Source organism: Mustela nigripes, chromosome 4, assembly GCF_022355385.1.
Source record: "Mustela nigripes isolate SB6536 chromosome 4, MUSNIG.SB6536, whole genome shotgun sequence".
NCBI classification, from domain to species: Eukaryota; Metazoa; Chordata; class Mammalia; order Carnivora; family Mustelidae; genus Mustela; species Mustela nigripes.
Window position 1 is genome coordinate 138,922,579 of NC_081560.1, and position 24,052 is coordinate 138,946,630.

The 24,052-nt window shown below is 40.9% G+C and overlaps 1 protein-coding gene across 4 annotated transcripts; it reads right to left on the bottom strand.

Moving 5' to 3' along the window:
* Positions 1-396: 396 nt before the first annotated feature.
* On the bottom strand, positions 397-23,438 carry PLA2G12B (phospholipase A2 group XIIB). Of its 4 annotated transcripts, none has more exons than XM_059397722.1 (4): positions 23,079-23,438; positions 10,075-10,151; positions 5,953-6,118; positions 397-1,193 (listed from the first exon to the last, which is right to left on the bottom strand). In XM_059397722.1, the coding sequence occupies exons 1-4, from the start codon at positions 23,287-23,289 to the stop codon at positions 1,072-1,074; spliced, it is 576 nt and encodes a 191-aa protein (XP_059253705.1). In that variant the 5' UTR covers positions 23,290-23,438; the 3' UTR covers positions 397-1,071. The 4 variants fall into 4 exon arrangements, with proteins under 4 accessions (XP_059253705.1, XP_059253704.1, XP_059253703.1 ...); XM_059397721.1 differs by having other exon boundaries at positions 397-1,190; positions 10,063-10,151; positions 23,079-23,437; XM_059397720.1 differs by having other exon boundaries at positions 10,063-10,151; positions 23,079-23,436.
* Between the last annotated feature and the right edge of the window lie 614 nt (positions 23,439-24,052).

A 24,052-nucleotide genomic window follows, 5' to 3' on the forward strand; every position in this document is an offset into this window, starting at 1 on the left:
GTCACAACTATTTTATCTCTGAGGTTGTAGCACAGGAGTGGCCGTAAACAAATGAAAACAAAGTTGTGGTCCAATAAAACCTCACAGAAGCAGAAGCCTCCTTTGGCCCATGAGCTTCACTTGCCAATCCCTGACCTTAGTGGACCTCACCTTCCCAGTGCATCAGAATCAGGTGGGGAGCATTTATAAAATGTCAATAGGTAGATAACAGGCCCAGAGATTCTTTGTTTCTTACTGCTCCTCTGGTGATTCTAATTTGCAATCAGGATTGAGAACCATAGTTTAGGGATTGACTGTTTGTAACCCCTCAGATTTCAGGGAATTCTAGCTATTTTCAGTGGCAATTTTTAACACATACTTCTCAGATTTTAACATGATACTAACACCACTTAGGAATTGGGAATATCAACAGGAATAGTTTATTGAAGAAAAAAAAATGGAACCTCAGAGACCTAACCTATCTGACCTCCATCTTCATTGGCCTTATCCAGGTAAGTCTCTGACCTTGCCCTCCTGTTCTCATCTCTCCAACACTAGTGGGAAAAATGGTTATCAATGGTGGAACTTACCAGGATGGGTTCTGTTCTCCTCTAAGTGAAACAGAAGCAGAGTGGTGAGAATGGAAGTCATTCATCTCTTTTCTAAAAGTACTATTTATTAAATGTGAGATGCTTACTGGCAACTGAAAGATGGACCAGAGGAAAGTCCTTACCTCCCAAATGGGTGGACTCTCCAATATTTCACTTGTGAATATAAAAACCAAGTCCAGGAATCCCAGTATTTTAGTCTTTATTTTAGTCTTTAAACTAAGAACTGAATTGCCAGGAAAATGTGTCTCAGTTGGAGAAACCATTGTTAAAATGAAGAGTAGTCTTCAAATCACTCCATGGCTTTTTTCCAATTCTCCTCAAGGGATGGGACTCACTTCTCAGCAGTAGAATAAGGCTTTCCTTCTCTTGCTTTGTGATATCCAAACTTTTGGAAGCAAGGATGAGACACATCTGCCACACTATCATCTCAGAGACTGAGAGCCGTGGTGTCACTCAAAACCAGGAAGGGATCACCTCTTTCTCATAACTCTACTTTCTCCTCTTCTGCACAGATACAGGCTGCCCGTTGGCTATTCATAAAGGGTCGGCAGCCCAGGGTCCATACGGTATTGAACACAGTATCAGCCAGAGAATCACAGGCTACTTGAAAAAGATGAAGAGAAATAAAAGGTTAACATACAAGACTACCCCAAGTAGTTTGAGTAATTTTAAGAAGCAATGTAATTCCAAGGATGACATGATACCTGGAGGAAAGTAAATGCAGTAATCCAAATACAGAATTAAAAAGAAAAACATACATGAAAGAGAAGCTTTTTCATAAGCTTCTATTCAATCTAGTAAAGCAGAATATACTTTGGGATACCCTTCTTTTATGGGCCTCCAGGTCAAAATTATGCTTAGCAATCAGAAGCTCCCATACCACTATGCTCACTCCATGGAAACCCTATCATTTTTGCAGAATACTCCCTAAATAACTCTACCATGTTCCCAATAACTTTCTGTTCAAGTGTGGGATGAGTAACAATTCACTCCTTGGAAAAACATGTATGTTGGTCAATAATTCTCTTAGGCATCAGGAACACAAAGACCAAAGAGATCCCAATCCAAGTACTCACAGTTTGGACAAAGAAGACAGGATGGATAGGTAAACAAATGGTTACACTACACCATTATGGAAGTGACATCAGGTTGTATGGGAACCCAGAGAAAGAGTCTCTCTCTCTCGGGGTAAGAGTTATTAGGGAAGGCATCTCAGAACACCTTCCATTAGAATTTTGATAGGAATTATAGTGAATCTGTAGATTGTTTTGGGTAGTATGCACATTGTAAGAATATTAATTCTTTTAATCCATGATCACTGAATATCTTCCCATTTATTTCTGTCATTCTCAGTTCTCCCATCAGTGTCTTATAGTTTTCAATGCACAGGTCTTTCACCTCCTTGGTTAAATTTATTCCTGGGTATTTTATGCATTTGATGCAATTGTAAATGAAAAAATTTTAAATATCTCTATCTGATAATTCATTATTAGTGTATAGAAACAAAACTGATTTTGTATATTAATCTTGTATCCTGCGACTTTACTGAATTTATTAATTCTAACAATTTTTTGGTGGAGTCTTTAGGGTTTTGCATATATGATATTATGTCATCTGCAAATAGTGATAATGTTACATCTTCCATTTCAATTTGAATGTCTTTTATTTCTTCTTTTTGTCTAATTGCTCTGGCTAGAATATTTCTAATACTATGTTAAATAAAAGTGGTGAAAGTGAGCTTTCTTGTCTTATTCCTAATCTTAGAGGGAAAGCTTTCAGCTTCTCTCCATTAAGCATGATGTTAACTGTGGGCTTGTCATGTGTGGCCTTTATTATGTTGAGATATATTCCCCCTATACCTATTGTGTTGAGAGTTTTCATCACAAATGTATATTGAATTTCATTAAAATGCTTTTTCTGCATCTATTGAAATGACTGTATGATATTTATCCTTCATTTTGTTAATGTGTTGCTTCGCATTGTCTGGTTTGCTCATGTTGAAACATCCTTGCATCCCTTGAATAAATCCCACTTTATTATGATGTCTGATCCTTTTAATGTATTGTTGAATTAGGTCTGCTACAATTCTGTTGATGGTTTTTGCATGTATGTTCATCAGGGATATTGACCTCTAATTTTCTTTTCCTGTGGTGTCTTTGTCTAGTTTGGGTATCAGGGTAATGCTGGCCTCATAAAGTGAATTTGGAAGTGTTGTGTCCTCTTCTGTTTTTTGGAAGAGTTTGAGAAGGATTGGTATTGATTTTTTTTTAAGATCTTACTTATTTATTTGACAGACAAGTAGGCAGAGAGACAGGCAGAGCGAGAGAGGAGGAGGCAAGCTCCCTGCAGAGCACAGAGCCTGATGCGGGGCTTGATCCCAGGACCCTGGGATCATGACCTGAGCTGAAGGAACAGGCTTTAACCTACTGAGCCACCCAGGTGCCCCGGTATTAATTTTTTTAAATGATGAAGCTATTTAAATGGGTGATTAATTCTTCTTTAAATGTTGAAGCCACTTTAAAAATCCATCTTGTTCATTTGTTGGGAGATTGTTAATTGCTGATTCAATCACGCTACAATAATCAGTCTTTTCAGATTCTATTTTTTCATTATCCAGTCTCTGTAGGTTGTGTGTTTCTAGGAATTTACCCATTTCTCCTCTGTTGTCCAACTTGTGACATATAATTATTCATAGTAGTCTCTTGTGATCCTTTGTATTTCTGTGGTATCAGTTGTAATGTCTCCTCTTCAATTTCTGATTTTATTTCTTTGAGTTCTCTCTCTTTTATTCTTAGTGAGTCTAGCTACAGGTTTGCCTATTTGTTCACCTTTTAAAAAAGAGCTCCTAATTTCATTTATCTCTTCTATTGTTATTTTAGCCTTCATTTCATTTATTTCTGCTCTGATCTTTGTTATTCCCTTTCTTTCACTAACTTTGGGTTCCATCGCTTTTGTTTTTCTATTTCCTTGAGGAGTAAAGCTAGAGTTTGTTCAAGATCTTTCTTTTTTTCTTGATATAGGTATTTATGGCTATGAATTTCCCTCTTAGAACTGTTTTTGCTGCATCTCATAAGTTTAAGAATGTTGTATTTTCATTTTCATTTGTCTCAATATATTTTTAAAAGATTTGTTTATTTTAGAGAAAGAGCAGGGGGAGAAGCAGAGGGAATGACTCTCAAGCAGACTCCCCACTGAATATGGAACCCAAAGCAGGGCTCAGTCTCACAACCCTGAGATCATGATCTAGTCAAAATCAAGAGAAGCCTTGATTACAAAGCCTTCTTACAAATGACACCAAAAGTAGAAGCAACAACAACAAAAAAAAAATAGATAAATTGGACTTAATCAGAATGTAAAACTTCTGCTTTACAAGTAATTTCATCAAGAATGTAAAAACAAGGGTGCCTGGGTGGCTCAGTGGGTTAAGCCGCTGCCTTCGGCTCAGGTCATGATCTCAGGATCCTGGGATCGAGTTCCGCATGGGACTCTGCTCTGCAGGGAGCCTGCTTCTCTCTCTCTCTCTGCCTGCCTGCCTGCCTCTCCATCTACTTGTGATCTCTGTCAAAAAAATAAATAAAATCTTAAAAAAAAAAAAAAAAAAAGACTGTAAAAACAAGGAATGCCTGGGTGGCTCAGTCAGTTCAGTCACTGCCTTCAGCTCAGGTCATGGTCCCAGGGTCCTGGATTGAGTCCCACATCAGGCTCCTTGCTCAGCGGGGAGCCTGCTTCTCTCTCTGCCTCTGCCTACCACTCTGCCTGCTTCTGCTCTCTCTCTCTCTGACAAGTAAAAAAAATAAATAAAATCTTTAAAAAAAAAGAATGTAAAAACAAAAACACAAAATGAGAAAAAATATTAGTGAAATCTATATTCAATAAGAGACATATGTCCAGAATATATAAAGAGCCCTTACAATTCAATAATAAAAAGACAAGAAATCCAATTTAAGAAGAGGCAAAGATCTGGGGCACCTGGGTGGCTCCGTGGGTTAAGCCTCTGCCTTCAGCTCAGGTCATGATCCCAGCCCGATCTCTGCATCGGGCTCTCTGCTCAGTAGGGAGCCTGCTTCCTTCTCTCTCTGCCTACCTCTCTGCCTACTTGTGATCTCTGTCAAATAAATAAATAAAATCTTTAAAAAAAAAAAAAAAAGAAAAGAATGCTCCAAGCAGAAAGCTATAGTCCATCAACTCAAGGAGTTTGGAATGGCAGAAGTCAGGAGAGAAATCCCAAATAAGCACTATGATGCTGGAGAGGTAGGATAGGGCCAGATCAGAAAAGGCTACATATATCATATGGGTTTGGATTTAATCCCAAGGAAGAGGAACCAATTGAAGAACTTACACAGAGGGTAAAAATGACTGGATTCATGTGGTACAAAAATATATCTGGTCCCTATGGGGAAAATAGATTGGATGGGACCCAGAGATTAGATTAACTTGCAGTAACCAGGCAAGTGGTATGTCAAAGAGATATTTAGAAAAAAGAATCAATAGAATGTTGCTTAGAGGAAGTAACTTGACCTGACCCTAGATTAGAAACAAGTACTTACTCACCTTTTGTCAGTACGGATAGAGTAATACTCCTTTTTATGGGGCCTAATTAATTATTCATATATTCAAGCCTTCACACATTCCCTTTAGGACTACACTCCAGACATTAATCTATGAAAACAATACAAGATTCTTTCTACTGCTGACTTTCTCAGTGGCATGAGGCCAGCTCCTTAGAAGCTTAAATGTCGAACTTTGCCATCTAAAACTACATAATACTAAAACCTGGATGTAATGCTCTGGCTTTGGAAACTAAATGATTAAAGCTTTTCCTAAGGTGAATTAGGGAAAAGAAATTACACAATCAGTGCTAGAAACCTAGTAGCTAAGCAGTTGTTTAAAAATAATTATCCTCAAGAATACACAGGGCTTTACATAGAAAGGATAGGTTTTTAAAAATTCTTTGCCCAATTGAGAACAAAATAAGGAAAAAAGGGCTTAACCCAAACCAAGCGGTCCTATATAGAATAACTCCTGATATGGAAAATTATTTAATCGTGGAATGAATAGCCAAAGCCAATTGGGCAACTCTTTCTCCGGTCTTAAAGGATAGATTTTTATATCTCTGGGAAGACTTTGGTGTGGCCCTGTCCATCAGGAGTGGGGCCAGCAGCTCCTGGGCAGGGAAGCAAGAACCTTAGTGAAGGAATGCCCAGAATCTTCCTTCACCCTTCTTATGTTTGTCACAGTGTTCTAGAAAGAAAGTTCGGTGAGCTCTAATGGTCTCTTTGTGGAAAGGGGCTCTGGATACATTTCTGTATGAACACAGGAGCCGATCTCCCTGCCCACCAGCAGACGCCCTTAAGATACCTACCTTCCACATTGGAGACAAAGCCCAGGCTCCGCTTCAGGTCAGAGCAGATCGAGTGGAGACACCATCGGAATTTGGCATCACAGCGATACTTATTGGCACCACAAGTGTCATAACAGACGTCCAGCTGGTTGCAGCACTTGGTCATTGCTGGGATGCCCAAGTCCATCTGGGGAAAAGTGAAGGAAGAAAATGCCACGTTCAGACCAAGGACCTGAGGCAACCTTGCCCTCCTTGTTAAGAACTAGCCAGCCCTCAAATTCCTGTTACACATTCAGATCCTTTCTGAAAGACCAGACACTTGAGAGAATCCATCCGGGTGACAGTGACAGGATGTTAAGTTTCAATCATGGTTTAGTTTTAGATTATCAACTCTGAACAGTTCATTTCCCTCTTTTTCCTTTAACTGTAGTAATTTTCAAATTTGCAGGTCACTGCAGTGATAAAAATAGAGATCAGAAGAAGGCAGAGCTGCAGGACCTCTGAATTCAACCAAAAGCGATGTCGTATGAGATTATGCTTGAGCAAAGCATCCGAAGGCTCAGAGGTATGAAAAATTAAGCCTCCATTCGTCAAGAGGTCACCAGCATTTATTAGGGACCCATCCCACACTTTTTTAAAAGTGTGTGTATGTGTCAGGGAGCAGGGTGGGGCCTAGAACGTGTGGCTCCTGACCGAGGGCAGACTGCGGTCAATGGTGAGATCTAAAACACACACGGACATGTACTAAGCCTCCTATAAACAGTTGCAAATGTTGTGGCATAAACTGAGCAACAAGGTTCATTGAATGCCACATCTAGAGTCTGATAACTTTACATGGTTTTTTGTGGGGTTTTTTTTGGAGAAGCTTATCAGGGATGAAGGTAGACTTCGGGTGTAGCAGGTAAAGAAAGGAGAACAAATCATATATGAGCAAATCATACGTGAGCAAGTCAGTTTGTTTAGTCTTTCAAGGGCTTAGCAAAGATGTATTTGTTTGTGTTTTTTATTACTTTTTACTTAGAGAGAAAGGCGAGTTGGTGGAGGGCCCTGACTTCCAAAGTAACTGGTAAGAATTGATAAAGACTCTGATAAAGGCAAAGACACGATAGAATGAATGATTGCAGAGAGTGACGGTTCTGTGTTCTGTGAAATAGTTTGGATCAGGGGCGTCTAGACATAGGAACAGCATCTTACAATCTTCCGTGGTTCTTTTGATCGTAGAGTCTTGGACCTGAGGGGAGACTGTGAAAATCTGGGTTCATGGTGAGGGTGGGGAGTGATTGATTAAGCAGTTATTATAGATCCTTTCCACCTTAAATGGTCCATTATTTGAACTTTTACTCCAAGGCCACCTAAGGGCAGACCTAAGGGCAAAATATGGACATTGGCTGTTTAAAATGCCCTTCTGAGAGAAAGAAAAAAAAAAACAACTAGATGGTTACATGAAGAGGTAATGTCACTCATTAGACAAGGCAACAGCCTGGGCTGTGCATTTCTGGGCAGATTCCTATCATCTGATTCCTTCCATTTTACTTACACTTCATGCTTCCAACTAAACATATAACCCAGCAGAGGTAATTGAAAATTCAGTGAGTATTGTTGCTATCATTCAAGCCAACTAAATTGGAAATACTTGAACTAGTTCTATACAATACTTGTACCAATAAACCAAATGACATTGCTCCCAAAATAAAGTGTCTACTGTTGTTGAAAACTACCTCTGGGCTCTGGAGCCAAGATATGTAATATGAAGACAGTTTGGGGATAAAGAAGGGACATAGTTTACTCCTTTGTCAGGCAAAGGAGGCTGCAGGAGGCCAATGGCTCCAAGACTTCACGCCCATCCTGGGGTAAGAGGCTGAGAGAGGATGTATAGGAAAATACAGGATCGGGGCAGTGTCAGTAGGAATCTGGTTCATGCTACCAGCCGTGTCCCCTGTGTCTTCATACACCGGTGCCAGCCATCCACGTCTCGTTACTAAGCATTCACATCCATACCGAGTTCCTAGAACAAAGGTTCTACAGGAAAACAGTGATGGGGAGGGGGAGGTTTCAAGAACGAAGGAAGGGAAAAATTTGTTCACAAGTCAAGCCTTGCTGAAGCAGTAATGTGTCCATCTTAATAATTTCCATCCACTTGTACATTTCTATAGCAGTTTGAATACTGCTTCCATAGCTACTAAATTGGTATCAAGTATAAGAGCCAAAAAAGAGATTTCTCTAATATAAATAAATATTTGAAAAGATTTCCTTTCCTCTGTCTCCGTACGTGTGTTGTTGATTGTAGACAAGGCTGGGCCTATGGCCATGCGGGTTGTGCAATGTGCAAAAGCATCCTATCAAAGGGGACAGCTCCCCACAAGACATCATGGATTTGTTCATTTCTTAGGAAACATGTCTAGACAGGGTGCCTGAGTGGTGTAGTCAGCTCAGTGTCTGACTCTTGGTTTTGGCTCAGGTTGTTATCTCAGGATCGTGGGATGCAGACTTTTGCTGGGCTCTGTGCTCAGCAGAAGCCCGCTAAAGATTCTCTCTCCCTCTCCCTATGTTCCTCCCCTCGCTCTCTCATGATCTCTCTCTCAAATAAATAAATAAATCTGTAAAAAAGAAAGAAAGAAAGAAAAAGAGAAAAAGATGGATGGGGCTCCTGGGTGGCTCAGTGGGTTAAGCCTCTGCCTTCGGCTCAGGTCATGATCTCAGGGTCCTGGGATCGAGCCCTGCATCGGGCTCTCTGCTCGGCAGGGAGCCTGCTTCCCCCCGCCCCCTGCCTGCCTCTCTGCCTACTTGTGGTCTCTCTCCCTCAAATAAATAAATAAAATCTTTAAGAAAAAGAAAGAAAGAAAGAGAAAGAAAAATGTCTAGTCGATGGCAAATTTCCTCTTCTAACAATTGTTATATTAGGATAAATTTCTGACAAATGGAAGAGGAAAGGAGACATTTTCCCAATTTGCACAAAAACGCCACATTGGTGGGCAACATTTTTTTTTTTAAAAGATTTTCTTTATTTATTTGAGAGAGAGCACTAGCAGAGGGAGTACCATACAGAGGGAGAGGGAGAGACAGACTCTCCACTGAGCAGGAAACCAGATGAGGGTCTCAGTCCCAGGACCCGGAGGTCATGACCTGAGCTGAAGGCAGAGGCTTAACGATTAAGCCACCCATGTGCCCCAGGGGGCAGCATTTTTGATAGAAAAATAAACATTATGCTGCTTAGAAAACTATTACAAAGTAAAATCTTTTGAATCAGCCAAAAAGTGAAATTTCTGCCTGATTAAGGCAGAATTCAAAATCATAGCTTAGATGTAAAATCTCTCCACCTCCATTTTACATCACTCCTCTTTTTTGAAGTAAAACAGATAAAGGGGCCTCCAAGAGGTCTTAAAATCAATCAGTTTATTATTTGTTTTCAGGGGAGGTCAGTAGTTTGAGAAATGGCCAGCAGCATGAAGAGAAATGTTTAGCCAGTGCCTAGGTGGGGTTTGTGGCTGGGGGCTGGATGCTTGTATGTGGGTGGGTATGTGTAGATTTCTGTGATCTTAATACTCTTAATAGCCGATCTGATGTTACCAGCATGAAATCAACCACTTACAAAAGTCTTTGCTGCTCAGTGCCAATGACTCCAGCACATCACAGGAAAAGTTTCACTGGATCTACATAAGTCAGACTTGTTAGATTTCATAGGAAGTTTTGTTTGAGCCCTTAAAATTTGGCTTATACTTGCAGTGGTGATTTTCAAGTTCATTACACAAGGTCTTATCTGAGGCACAGCTGCCTCTGATAAGAGGAAATCAGATACATTCTTTGAAAATTATCTCCCTTACTCTGTGTCCAGTTTTTTTGAAGACTTTATTTACTTATTTGTCAGAGAGAGAGAGAACATAAGGAGAGACAGTGGCAGGCAGAGGGAGAAGCAGGCTCCCTGCTGAGCGGGACTCAATCCCAGGACCTTCAGATCATGACCTGAGCCAAAAGCAGATGCCTAAATGACTAAGTCACCCAGGCATCCCTCCAATTTAAAACAATTTTACTGCTCAACTATATTCCATAAATGATTATGCCCATCAGGGATAACTCATTGACTTCCCTTCATTAAAACCGATCAACTAAGAAAATAATGATGGTGGTACATACACTTTCTGGTACCTTAAGACCCAGGAAATAGGAGCTGCAGCCGTTGGGCTCCTGAGGCTTGTAGCCGGGTCTGGGCATGGGTGCCTTTCCTAGCAAGAGAAAGAGAGGAAAAAAGCAGGGAGAAATATTTAGAAATTAAGCATTTGGGAACATTCATCGAATAAAAATAATCTAAAATCATATTCAATTTTTCCTTTAAAAGTCATCATTCCTCACCAGATAGGCACATCCCAGTTAGGTGGTAATGATGGTGATAATGATGATAATGTCATAAAAGGGTAATAATTTTCAGACTGGTTTGGTGTTTTTCTCCTAATCTCTAAGAATTTTATGAGCATTCATCTACTAACAATTCTCATGTTTTGTTTTTATTTTTTATTTTCTAATTTTCATTATTTATTCTTTTATTTAAAATCAGTTAATTAACATATAGTGTATTATCAGTGTCAGAGGTAGAAGTCAGTGATTCAGCAGTTGCGTATAACATCCAGGGCTCATTATTACATCACGTGTCCTCCTTAATGCCCATCACCCTTGTTACCCCATCCCTCCACGCCCATCCCCTCCAGCAACCTCAGTTTGCTTCCTGTAGTTGAGTCTCTTATGGTTTGACTCCTTCTCTTATTTAGTCTTGTTTGATTTTTCCCTACCTTCCCCAATGATCCTCTGTTTTGTTTCTTAAATTCCACATGTAAGTGAAATCATATGATATTTGTCTTTCTCTGACTGGCTTATTTTACTTAGCATAATATCTTCTAGTCCTGTCTACTTCATTGTAAATGGTAAGATTTCAAATTTTTGATGGCTGAGTAATATTCCATTGTGTATGTGTACCATAACCTCTTTATCCATTCATCTGTTGATGGATATCAGGGCTCTTTCCATAGTTTGACTATTGTGGACATTGCTGCTATAAACATTGGGGTGCATTGCCCCTTTGAATCACTAGGTTTATATCCTTTGGATAAATACCTAGTACTGCAATTGGGTCATAGGGTAGCTCTATTTTTAACTTTTTGAGGAAGTCATACTGTTTTCCAAAGTGGTTGCACCAGATTGCATTCCCACCAACAGTGGCAGTCGAATGTGATGGAGTTCAAGTTTTAAAGCACTGTAGTCTAAAATATGCAGGGAATAATCCCAATCTTTTGGTACCAGTTAAGAACTGACTTGTGACCCAGTATGTGATCTATTCTGGAGCATGTTCCATGTGCACTCAAGAAGAAAGTATATTCTGTTGCTTTAGGATGGAATGCTCGGAATATATCTATGAAGTCCATCTGGTCCAGTGTGTCATTCCAAGTCCTTGTTTCCTTGTTGATTCTGCTTAGATGATCTGTCCATTGCTGTGAGTAGGGTGTTAAAGTCCCCTTATTATTGTATTATTATCAATGCATTCCTTTAATTTTGTTATTAATTGGTATAATTGGTTGCTCCCAAGTTAGGAGCATACAATTCCAGACTTCAAGCTCTAGTACAAGTACAAGTACAGACTCTGGTACTTCAAGGTACTGGCACAAGAAACAGACACATAGATCAAGGGAACAGAATAGAGTGCCCAGAAATGGACCCTCAACTCTATATTCAACTAATTCTTGACAAAGCAGGAAAGAATATCCAATGGTCAAAGAAAGTCTTTCAAAAAAATTGCATTGGGAAAATTGGACAGCTACATGTAGAAGAATGAAACTGGACCATTTTCTTATACCATATAAAAACAAACTTAAAATGGATGAAAGACCTAAATGTGAGACTGGAATTCATCAAAATCCTAGAGGAGAACACAGGCAGCACTTCTGTGACCTCAGCATCAGCAACTTCATGCTAGACATGTCTTCAAAGGCAAAAGAAACAAGAGCAAAAATGAACTATTGGGACTTCATCAAGATAAAAAGCTTTTGCACAGCAAAGGAAACAGTCAATAAAACTAGAACAACCTAAGGGGAGAAGATATTTGCAAATGTCTTATCAGATAAAGAGCTAATATCTAAAACCTATAAAGAACTTATCAAACTCAACACCCGAAAAATAAATAATCCAGTCAAGAAATGGAGAGAAGGGGCACCTGGGTGGCTCAGTGGGTTAAAGCCTCTGCCTTCAGCTCAGGTCATGATCTCAGGGTTCTGGGGTTGAGCCCTGCATCAGGCTCTCTGCTCAGTGGTGAGCCTGCTTCCTCCTCTCTCCCTCTCTGCCTGTGTACTTGTAATCTCTGTCTGTCAAATAAATAAATAAAATCTTAAAAAAAAAAAAAGAAATGGAGAAAAGACATGAACAGATATTTCTCCAAAGAAGACATACAAATGTCCAACAGACACATGAAAAAATGTTCAACATTACTTGCCATCAGGGAAATGCAAATCAAAACACCAGTCAGAATGGCTAAAATTAACAAGTTAGGAAATGACAGATGTTGTCAAGGATGAAGAGCAGAATACAAATATATGAAGGTTAAAGAGCATCCTACTAAAGAAAGAATGGGTCAACCAGAAGATTAAAGAAGAATTTTTTTTAAATTCATGGAAACAAATGAAAATTAAAACACAACAGTTCAGAACCTTTGAGATACAGCAAGTGTGGTCCTAAGAGGGAAGTATTTAACAATACAAGCCTTTCTCTAATGTTTCTTAAGTGCGTGACTTTGGAGATCAGGTACATGGCAAAATGGAACTAAATTCAAGGTGTAGTGGGGCACCTGGTTGACTCAGTCAGTTAAACATCTGACTCATGATTTCAGCTCAGGTCACGATCTCGAGGTCATGAGATTGAGTCCCACATCAGGCTACATGCTCAGTGGGGAGTCTGCTTGAGATTCTTTTTCTTTCCTTCTGCCCTTCCCCCAGCTTGTGCTCATGCTCTCTCTCTCACTAAAATGAATGGGTAAATTTTTAAAAACAAAATAGAATAGGGGCGCTTGGGTGGCTCAGTCAGTTAAGCATCCGCCTGCAGCTCAGGTGATGTTCCCAGGGTCATGGCATTGAGCCTCTTGTTGGGCTCCCTGCTCAGTGGGAAGCCTGCTTCTCCCTCTCCCTCTTCCTCTGCTGTTCCCCCTGCCTGTGCTGTCTCTCTCTCTCTCTCTTAAATAAATAAATAAATAAATAAATAAATAAATAAAATAAAATCTCCTCCATCCATTGTAAGACAAAGCAGAACATTGCCTGATCACATGCTTAACAAATCAGAACTTTAGCAGTACCTCAAATTTTTTTGGAATAACTTGAAGAAAATTTTCCAAGGTTCATAAATGTAAGCAAAGCATTGTTGATCAAAGAGCAAAGAAAACATCACCAGGCAGTATTTGAAGCTTTGTATCATAGAACTAAGCCGAAACAATCTGACAGGCTTATAATTTCTTGGTTTCTGCTACATGGCTTTTGAGTTATTTTATAATCTTGCAGTTCTGTAGAGAGAAGCTTTGTCAATGTTATCAATGGTAGTCATCATAGATAAAGAGAATCTTGCAGGACGGTCCTGGCAATGAGTATTTTTGTTCTGTTATCCAGATAAGGAAAATGGGACTAAGGGGAGTGTAATTTATCTAAGTTGTGTGCCAAGTGGGGGAAATGACATATAAATCCAGATTTCTTGTTTTATGTCTCCAAAGCCCATGTTCTTCCAATCCACTACATTCCTTTGCCTTTTTTTAGGAAATGCAAGACAGAGGAAAAAACTAAGGAAATCAGCTAAGAATTAATCTTCAGAGTGAGGCACATAGTATTTCTTTAATCATTCTTTTCTTTTACCTTCTCCTACAAGGTATTTCATTTTTAATTATTTGATATCATGAAATATTTCAAAATTGAAGAAAAACTTCAGAGAAACAAATACCCATGTACCCATTACACAAACATAATTAATGTTAACATAGCCAAACTTGCTATCCATACTTTTTGTTTAATTAAATGTTACAAGTACAATTGAAGCCCCCCTTTACACTCCCTTGTTTTAATTTTTAGATACTAAGTCTCTGCTTTAAAGCCCTCCTTCCTTCTTCTTCTTTTTTTTACTATTCTTGAACCTATTGTCTTATAATTAAATTTTAGAGTCAACTTAGTAAATTCTACAAGAGATAGTGCAGGATTTTGATTGAAAATACATTGACTTTATAGATTATTCTGTAGACAACTGACTTTTCTTAGAATATTCTATCTCCCCAGACATGGGCATAATATGATTTTCTATTTACTTGGGTCTTCCTTCATGTCCTTCAATAGAGTATTATAACTTTCACCATGCATTTATTCTGTTCCTCACATAGTGTATTATTCAGATGCTTAAACTAAATAGAGTATATCATAATCCAGAATTAAGGATCATAAGTCTCATATGGCAAATCTGCACTTTTCTGGAACCCACGATGCTTCTAGCCTTCTGCTCTACCAGCTCTAGAATGCAACTCTCGTGGCTCAAGATGGAGCTTCTGGTACCACATACATACTACAAGCAGCAGGATAAAAAGAGGAGGTAGAAGGGTCACAGCCCCCACTCATTAATAAACACACTCCAGGAGCACCTGGGTGGCTTATTTGGTTAAGCAGCTGCCTTTGGCTCAGGTCAGGATCCTGGAGTTCCAGGATCAAGTCCCTCATGGGGCTCCCTACTCAGCAGGGAATCTGATTCTCCCGCTGACCCTCTCCCTTCTGGTGCTCTCTCTCTCTCTCATTCTTGCTTTCACATAAATACATAAATAAAATCTTAAAAAAAAATAAAAATAAACACACTCTACAATGGTACACACATGACTTTCTCTTATTTCCTTTTGGCCGAACTTAATCAAACAGCAGTACCTAGTTGCAAAAGTGGGCTAGGAATTTAAGTCTTTTTTCAATGTAGGAATCCGTGAGCCCAGCTTAAAATTGGGGAGGAGGGACTTATTACTATAGAAAAGGGGGAAGATAATAGGAGACACGAAGCAGTCTCTGCCACAATCTGTTTGGTATTTGTTTCTCTGGTAGGACGTGTATATGAGATCACGGTTCAAGATGGCTCCCAGTGATCCCCGTCTCTTGGTGTCCATGCCCTCATGTGTTGTCCCAGGGTTGGTCTAAACGCTGTAGAGAATATGGCAGAAGTGGAGGTATGTTTCTCCCAAGATGAGCCTATCTATCAGCACTAGACAATCACTAATCAACTTTCTGTCTCTGTAAATTTGCCTATTCTGGACATTTCACATAAATGAAATCATATAATATGTGACCTTTTCTGTCTGCTTCTTTCACTGAGTATCATGTTTTCAAGGTTCATCAATGTTGTAGCTATGGATCAGTATTTCATTTCTCTTTGTTGTCAGTAAATATAATGTGCATTGAGGTTTTCCCCACTTTTTGGTGATTATAAAAAATGCTACTACAAAAATTTTTTTGTGTGGACAATGTGTTTTCATTTCCCCAGAGGACTAAAACTTCTGGGTCAGATGCTAACTCTGTTTAACATTTTGAGGAGCTACTAGACTATTTTCCAAAGTGGTGGCACAGTTTTACATTGATACATTTTACATTTACAGCAATGTGTAAGTGTTCTAATTTCTCCACATCCTCTCCCCACTTGTTATAATCTTTTCGATTAAAGACATCCTAGTGAGTGTAAAGTGGTATTCATGGTCATTTTTATTTGCATTTCCCTAATAACTAATAATGTTGTTCATCTTCTCCTGTGCTTATTGGCCACACACATGTCTTCTTTGCAAATACTTTCTTCCATTCTGTGGCTTGTCTCTTCACTTTCTTGATGGTATTCTTTGAATAGCCAAAGCTTTTCATTTTCATGAAGTCTGTCTACTTTCTTCCTTTTAAGTTGAAATTCACATTTTTATCTTAAAGAATACAGTTCAGCATTCAGAACATTCATAATGTTGTGCAACCATTGTCTCTTTCTACTTCCAGAACATTTCATCACCCTCCTAAGGAGACCAAATGCCCATTAAACATATTCTCTCCTCCTCCCAACCCCTGACAACCACTCCTCTGCTTTGTCTCTAGGGATTTACCTATTCTGGATATTTGAATAAATGGAATCACACAATATGTTACATTTTGTCACTGCCTTCTTTCACTTAACATAATATTTTCATGGCTTATCTGTGTTGTAGGATATATCAGTACTTAGTTCTTTTTATGGCTGAATACCATTCCATTCTCTGGATATACCACAATTTGTTTATTCATCTATCCATTGATGGACATTTTGGTTGTTTTTATCTCTTGGCTATTGTGAAGAGTGCTGCTGTGAACACTAGTATGCAAGTATTTGTTTAAATATCTGTTTTCAATTCTTTTGGGGACATATACCTAAGGAGTGGAATTGCTGGGTCATATAGTAAGGCAATGCTGAACTTTTTGAGAAACTATCCAACTGTGTTCTTCAGCAACTACACCATTTTACGTTCCCACCTTCACTGCACAAGGATTCCAATTTCTTCATGTCCTCACAGTTTCACTGCACTGTATCTAGGTGTGGATTATATACTCTTCTCCTGATTGGAATGATCCAAAGACCTGGTTTCCTACACATCTGGATAATTCACAGCCACTGTCTGAATGTTTTCCTTTCCTCATTCTCTCCAATTTCTCCTCCTGGGCCTCATATTATTGAATGATAAATCTTTTTTTTTTTTTTAAGATTTTATTTATTTATTTGACAGACAGAGATCACAAGTAGGCAGAGAGGCAGGCAGAGAGAGAGGAGGAAGCAGGCTTCCTGCTGAGCAGAGAGCCCGATGTGGGGCTCAATCCCATGACCCTGAGATCATGACTTGAGCCAAAGGCAGAGGCTTTAACTCACTGAGCCACCCAGGTGCCCATGATAAATCTTCTTAACACTATCCTTTATATATTTTAACTTCTCTTTTACATTTTCCATCTTTTTCTCTGTCTCTGTACTGAATTTTGTCTAGCTCATCAAGTCCATTTTTCATTTCACTAAAATTCTCTCTAGGTTCACTAATCTTCTATTTAATCCATCCACTGAGTTTTTTTCTTTCAATGACTATAATTTTCACTTCTTGGAATCCTATTTGATCCTTTTTTTAAATCTGTATATTCATTTTCACTTAATTCTGGGTTTTTTAAAATTGTGTTTTCTAGTCCTTCTTTTATTTCTTTAATAATTTCAAATGTTCTTGTTATATTATTTTATGGTTTCCATTCTTTGGGATGCTAAATCAGTTTTTAGTGTCTCCTGCATCTCCCTCATATTGGATTATTTTTTCACATGGTGTATAATATTTTAGTAAGACTTCAGCTTCAGAAGAAGCCCCTCTTTGTATGAGTATTAAAAGTCATTCCTCCCCTCCTAGAGTCTACATATGGTTCTGACTAAAAACTCCAAGGTTTTTATCATCAGCCCCCACTCACCCCTGTGGCACTGCTGTTCCCCTCCAACTGAAATATATAGGTTTCCTTTTATGCCACTCTAGCCTGAGGGTGTATTTTTAAAAAATGCTTTCTTTTCACCCAACATTACTTATTTGTAATGGAGAGGAACTGTGCTTATTGGTGGAGCCTACCAGCCCACCAGTAACCCCTACATGACTTTTCAAAGTTCTTGAGAAATGTAACCTACACTGATAAAGTACCAACCTACCATGTGTGTGCACGCGTCTGTGTGTGTGTGTGTGTGTGTGTGTGTCTGTAAGAGAGAATTACCAGGAGTTGGGGAATGGGTAAAATGTATTAAATAATGTTAGCAATCAAATTACACATATGAATATAATCACACTATGCCATAAATTAAATGTGAATTGTCTCATTTCTTGTAGGTGAGATGATTATGGCAATTTTATTTATTTATTTTTTGAATTGTTCTTTTACAAATGTCCCACACATACGAGCTTTATAGAAATTAGGGGGGAGATTTTTTCATGAAGAAACAAATGTGTAAATTTTGTGATAAAACTTATCTCTTTAATAATGTTGTTGATTAAGAGCTTTTGCAACAGATGCAGTGCAGTTTCCTAGGTTACCCTCTGCCTTTTTGCACTTGATGACTCACAGAAGATAAAATTCTAATAAACCAGTTTGAAATCTAATGGAACTCCAACTCCAGACACTTCCTACCTGTCCTGCTATGATGATTTTTTTTTTTTTTTTTTTACTTAATAGTTCATGATAGCTGTAGGAATTCCACTTAGGAATGAAGCTTGAGAGAAAAGTTCTAAGAAAAAAGGCAATGGTTTGAATCTGGGCAGAAATCATTTACTATATCCTCAGCTTATAGTTTGAGTTATTTTGAGTTGCATTGAGTCTTCGCAGTTTGATGTTTTGAGTCTAAGCATCGATAATGTACTATGTCCACAGATTAATTTTATTTTCTGGTGTTGGTTATTTACAGGAGTGGGAGGTTGACCACTTGATCCTCTCATGCAGGGGTTGGCAAACAATGGCCCGAGACCAGCCCATTGCCCGTTTTTGTATAGCCTGCCAGCTAAAAATTCTTCTCATAGTTTTGAATGGTTGTGGAGGGGTAGTCAAAACAAGGATAATATTTTGTGTCATGTGAAAATTATATGAAGCTCAAATTTTAGTGTCCATAAAAATGTTTAATTGGAGCACAGCCACAGTCATTCATTACATTTTAGCTATGGTTGCTTTCGCAGAAAACAAACCAGCAGAAGGTTGTTATAATTGGGATGTGAGGATGGATTGTTAAGCAAGATACAACATGGAGAAGCCACGAAGATAAAGACTGACAGGCTTGATCTCCTGAAAATGAAAAACCTTCTGAACAAAGTGAAACACCATAAAACACGTCAGACACTTAAGAGACAAATGAGGGAGACGGAGGAGGAGGGTTAGCCACAGAACCAGAGTTCTGCCACAGGCACGCACACTGCCTCCCAGATTCAACCTTTCTTTCCTTTCAGTTCAAGTCACTGAAAAGAACAGTAAAAATGTCTGGGCTTTACGACCCAGGTCAAGGGTTCTGTCTTCCCCGGGAGGGTGTGTCCCTTCTCCCCACCCAGCTGGCTCTTGCAGCAGCTGTGCTCCACTAGAAATCTTCTAAAGAATCAAAGTACTTTATTTGGAATGTATATCCTTCCGGGGCGCCTGGATGGCTCAGTCATTAAGTGTCCTACTCTTCATTTTGGCTCAGATCATGATCTCAGGGTCCTAGGATGAGCCCCACATTGGGCTCACACTCAGCGGGGAATCTGCTTGAAATTCTCTCAGCCTCGCCCTCCGCCCCTCCCCCGTTGATGCACGGTCTCAAGTGTGCATGCTCTCTTGCAAAGAAATAAATCAATCTTTAAAAAAAAAAAAAAGTATATCCTTCCAGAAACACTCAACTATAGCATGAGGAGCACATCAAGGGAACAAAGCAGAACTATGACAATTTTACTGAAGCAATAAACTCTATTTCAGTCACTAAAACAGATTACGTTACTGCAGGAGGGAGGATGACCAACTTGTCCTGGTTTGCCTGGGACTGTCCTTGTGTTAGTACTGGCGATCCACATCCCCGGAATCCCCACCCCCACCCTGACTCTTCTCTCTCCGTCACCAGCACACCGGGACAGTTGGTCACCCCAGCAAGAGAACAATCTTTGCCTCTAAACCAGCGGCTGTTTCTTTTCTCAGGCTATGGATCCCCTTAAGAATCGGATGCAGGCTGCGAATCCCTTCCCTGGGAAAAATACACAAACTCACAGGTTCCTAAGATTTTGCTGTAGATTTCACACATAAAAAGCCCTCTTGAAAAAACAAGTCTGATATTTAGAGATATGCTTTCTAGAACTAAACCCAAGAAAAAATTCACCATGAGGTCCTTTTATTAAAGTATGAATGTGGACAGTATCTTCCGCCAGGCTTTACGAGACACAGAAAGTCTGGACCAGATGCTCTCACCCAGAGACCTTTATAAAGGCACAGAACACTTAAATTATCATGCAATGATTTCTTCCAGAAGCTGAGAGGGTGTTGTCCAGCCACTGGGGTTTCTGTGTTTTAAAATTTTATTTTGAAAGAGAACGGGAAGAATCCGAATACATAGTTAACCTCTTCATCAGACCATCTTCCTCATCACGCTTATAAAATTTGTTCGGTATCTGGCATGCTTCATACGTAGCACTAATTCTTTAAATATATTATCTTTAATTCTTCTAACAACCTGTGGGTTGTAAGGTAGGTGTTATTAACACTATTTGTCAACGTGACTCAACAAAAGTTGAGTTAGGTAACTTGCCCAAGGTCCCCGAGGGCAATGGAATTCCCGCACCCCCACCCACGGTTCAAACCCATGATTTTTCCATTACTAGTGATTTCTCAAAGTCTGGTTCAAGAACCACCTGTGCAGTTCCAGAATATAGCAGTTGGGTTACATCTGTTATTGATTCCTGCTGAATCTCATTGTATTTATAGCCCGATCCTTGGCAATTACAGATTTTGTGTGTTGACATGAAAATAAGCTGCTATAGATCTAAGAAGTGGGGAAACCAACATTGACACAATGTTGTAGGACACAAATACGCCTTCTCTGTCAGAACAACCCATGGGCTGAAGTTCTCCAAGAATGACCTCCTAAAATAGCGCTCCATACCTTAACTGCACTTGGTAATCACCTGGAAAACATTAAAAGTACTGAGGTCTCCCACCCACGGAGATTCGGATTACATTGGTTTGGGCTGCAGGAGTTTCGAAAGCTCCCAGGTGCTTGCTAAGTGCAGGGCTTTCTAAGATAGAGAACTACAGTTTTAAGTAGTGACTAAGTACCTATCAAATAGAAATTTTTTCTTACAGGCTAATTGTTGCTAGATTATTTCTTCTGACAAAAGATTGCAGCCTTCAAAGCAGATTTTTTTTTTTTCCATCTCTCTCAGAAGTGTGGTCTCCGGACCCCCAGCATCAGAATCACCTGGGAACTCTTAGAAATGCAAATTCTCTGGCTCGATCCCTGACCTCCCGCCCTACCCAATCAGAATCAGAAACATGGGGGATGGTGGCGGGCGGGGGGGGGGAGGGTCGGGGCAGCAGTCTTTTAAACAAGCCCACCGAATGATTCAAAGCATAGGGGAGTTTGAGAACCACTGCTTTACACTTGATCGTAGCCAAAAGGCCGAGAAGGTATGAGAACCACTGTTTTAAAGCAAGAAGCACAAGAAGTGTATCACAAAGCAAACTGCGAAAGGACAGAGACCCAGTTAATTATTAGGCATTATCTGTTCCAAGGACTGCTAGATTCACAGTCAACCTGAGAGGATATTTCGTACCATTTGGCCATATTTCCCAGGTTCTCGGCTCCACTGAGTTCCAAAGGTAATAAGGCTTAACCCCGTATTTCCTACGTGTTTTTCAGGCCCCTCCTTACGGGCTCTGCTTTCAGAGTGGAGTTATTTGCCTTCTTGATGTTGACTATTCCCCATCCCCCACCCCCGACTGCTGACCCTGCCGAGGTAGAGGCTTACAACCAAATTTTGCTGAAATCTTTTCATGCTCTTTTGCTAGAGAAGGAAGAAGGTATGATTCTTGTTTTCCTAAAAAAAAAAAATCCCTGTGGTTATGTCTTTGCCAAAGCACACACCTGAGTCTCTCCAGGCAGGAAAACAGCACCCGTGTTTATTCAATAGGCGAAGTAAGTTAACCCCCCCATTGATACAGATTGGGTGAGCACAGTCCAGTGACAAGGCTGCCTTGTGTGTGTCCAACCCACCTTGGACAAGGAGGGGACCAGTGGTCCAGGGGGTCCTAGCACAGACAACTTTTTACCCTAAGGGATCATCTCAAAGATGATGCAGCTCCTTTGTTCACCATAACCCTATGTGGCTAAAACGTGTGTCCTGCGAGACTTGGTTCTGCTGCAAGGATGACCCCTTGTCTCTGAGTCACTTGTGGTTCGTCAGGAAGTGATGTCCCTGGCTCGAAGGTAGAAGGGAGTGAGCCAGACGGAAGGGGTGAGTCCAGCAATTAAGCAGGTTTTTTGAGTCTCTTTCTCTCTCTCGAAGCTGCGTTTTATCTGTTAAGTGTTTGGAGAAAATATTTCTCAAATGGTTTCCTGCTAAGCTAGGCTGACTCACTCTTTTCATCCAATCTCCTGATGAAATATTTGATAAACTAAAGCATAAAATGAATGCTACGTGAAACTGCGCATCTTTCGAAAACATGCTCGGCTGCATTTAAAGTTATCCCCACCTCCCAGCTGCGAGGTCCAGGGCCCCACTCTCTGCTGACCTTCCAAGACTTCCGGTGCAGAAAAGGGAGACCTGACACCAGGGACGATGCCTGGCAGCCACATGCCTGGCAGCCACATGCCCAGGTCCGCTCTTTACAACTCAGGCAACGTAGAACTCCTTCCCGTTCACAACTGTACATCGGACGCCAGGCCTGAGGGACAGTGCGAGGCCTGCTCGGGGCCCGCCCTATGGTGGGCAGAGAGGGCTGGCAGCAAGCCCTCCCTACCCCCTGCAGGCCTGCAGGCAACAGCAGCAGGGACCGCCCTCCTGGGAGGGTCAGACACACTGAGGCACTTCAGAGACGGACAGAGCTGGAAAGAAGGTGCGAACTGCATGAGGGAGAAAGGAGACTCCATCTCCAAGCTTAGCACAGCGTGACTGAGGAGGCTGTTTCACGGCTGGTGGAATTTTCTCCGAATGTTCATCTCAGTGTTAATCCCTAGGAACTGCTCCCAGAGACCCCTCATCTCCCCCACCTCACCACTACCCTCCGGCCTCCTCTTCCTCAGAATTGGCCTCACAACAAATTCATTAAAATGGCCCCAGGGAACCAGGCTCCCTGGAGTAAATTTGTTAGAAAAAATACAGGAAGCTCAGTGAAATTTGTATTTCAGACAAACAAGCAATAATTTGTCAGCGTGAGGGGGTTCCAAATATTTCAAATACGTTAGCAAATTATTGGTTGTTTATTTGAAAATCAAATTTGAAAATCAAATTTCACCGGGAGTCCTGTGTGTGTATTTGTTGAGTCTGGCAGGCCGACTTAGGAGGGGGCTGACAAGGAGAAGAGCATGACAGATGGGGCGCCCGCTCCAGCTGTCCGCAGTCCACCAGGAGAAGCCATGTGTGCACTCACCATATCGGCATCGGTACTGACAGACTCCATTTTTCCCTCCCAGCAGCTCCAGAAAGGAATCGAAGTAGCTGTTGACAGACTCAAAGCTGCCCCTGATGTGCCGAAGGCCCCAGTCTGAATAGGACTCCTCAGCCTCGGGGCTGCTGTCACTCTGAGCCAGGCCACCCTCCAGGCCGAGCCACAGGATCAAGAAGCCGGTGGCCAGCTTCATCCTGAAGCCAGGTAGGTACTGAGGTCTTTCCTCAAACCCCAGCCAGCGTCCCAGGAAGCCCAGGTCCGCGGCCTGCTGGCCAGATGTCAAGCAGGACTGGGACGGGGATTATCTCAAACACTCAATCTGTGTGTTCCCTAGAGGTGGACTTTAAACACAGCTATGGAGGTTGGGATGAGATCAGGGCAATTAGAAAGGGCAAAGGCTAGCCAGTGGGAGGGCCTGTCTGAGGGATGGCCAGTGAGCGAGAACACTTCAAAGTGGATTCCACAGGCCGGAGCAGGGAGATGTTGGCCGCTTGCAGGAGGCATAAGCAGTGGAGCAACCGGAATTCTGCCCCCAGCCGGCTTGTTAACCTACTGATCAGCTTTGAGGTTGGTCCTTCAGGGCTTGCTAGCTGCTTGACACAAGAGCTTGTCCCCAGGTCTCTGCCACCCCGGAGTCAGTCACCTGTGCATGGTCTCTAGGGAGATTTGGCAGGATGTCCTGAGGGCTCAGGAAACCCCCAGTGACTGTGGGCTAACAGTGTCACCTGTACCAACGGTCAGTGGTCTGTCAGTGTGCTCTGAGTGTTCATGAGCTGGGCTTTCGGATTTGGGACCCCAACTTCTGTCTTGGTCCCTTCTTGGCTCTTAGACTCCATCCTCAGAATCCGGCAGAGCTCCTAAGTACAGCCGCCCTGGTGCTGGGACATTTTTGCCTCTTTTCGTCCTGCAGTGTTTTTTCCACTTGGGGTCTGAGGCCTACAGATTGCCCAGAGATG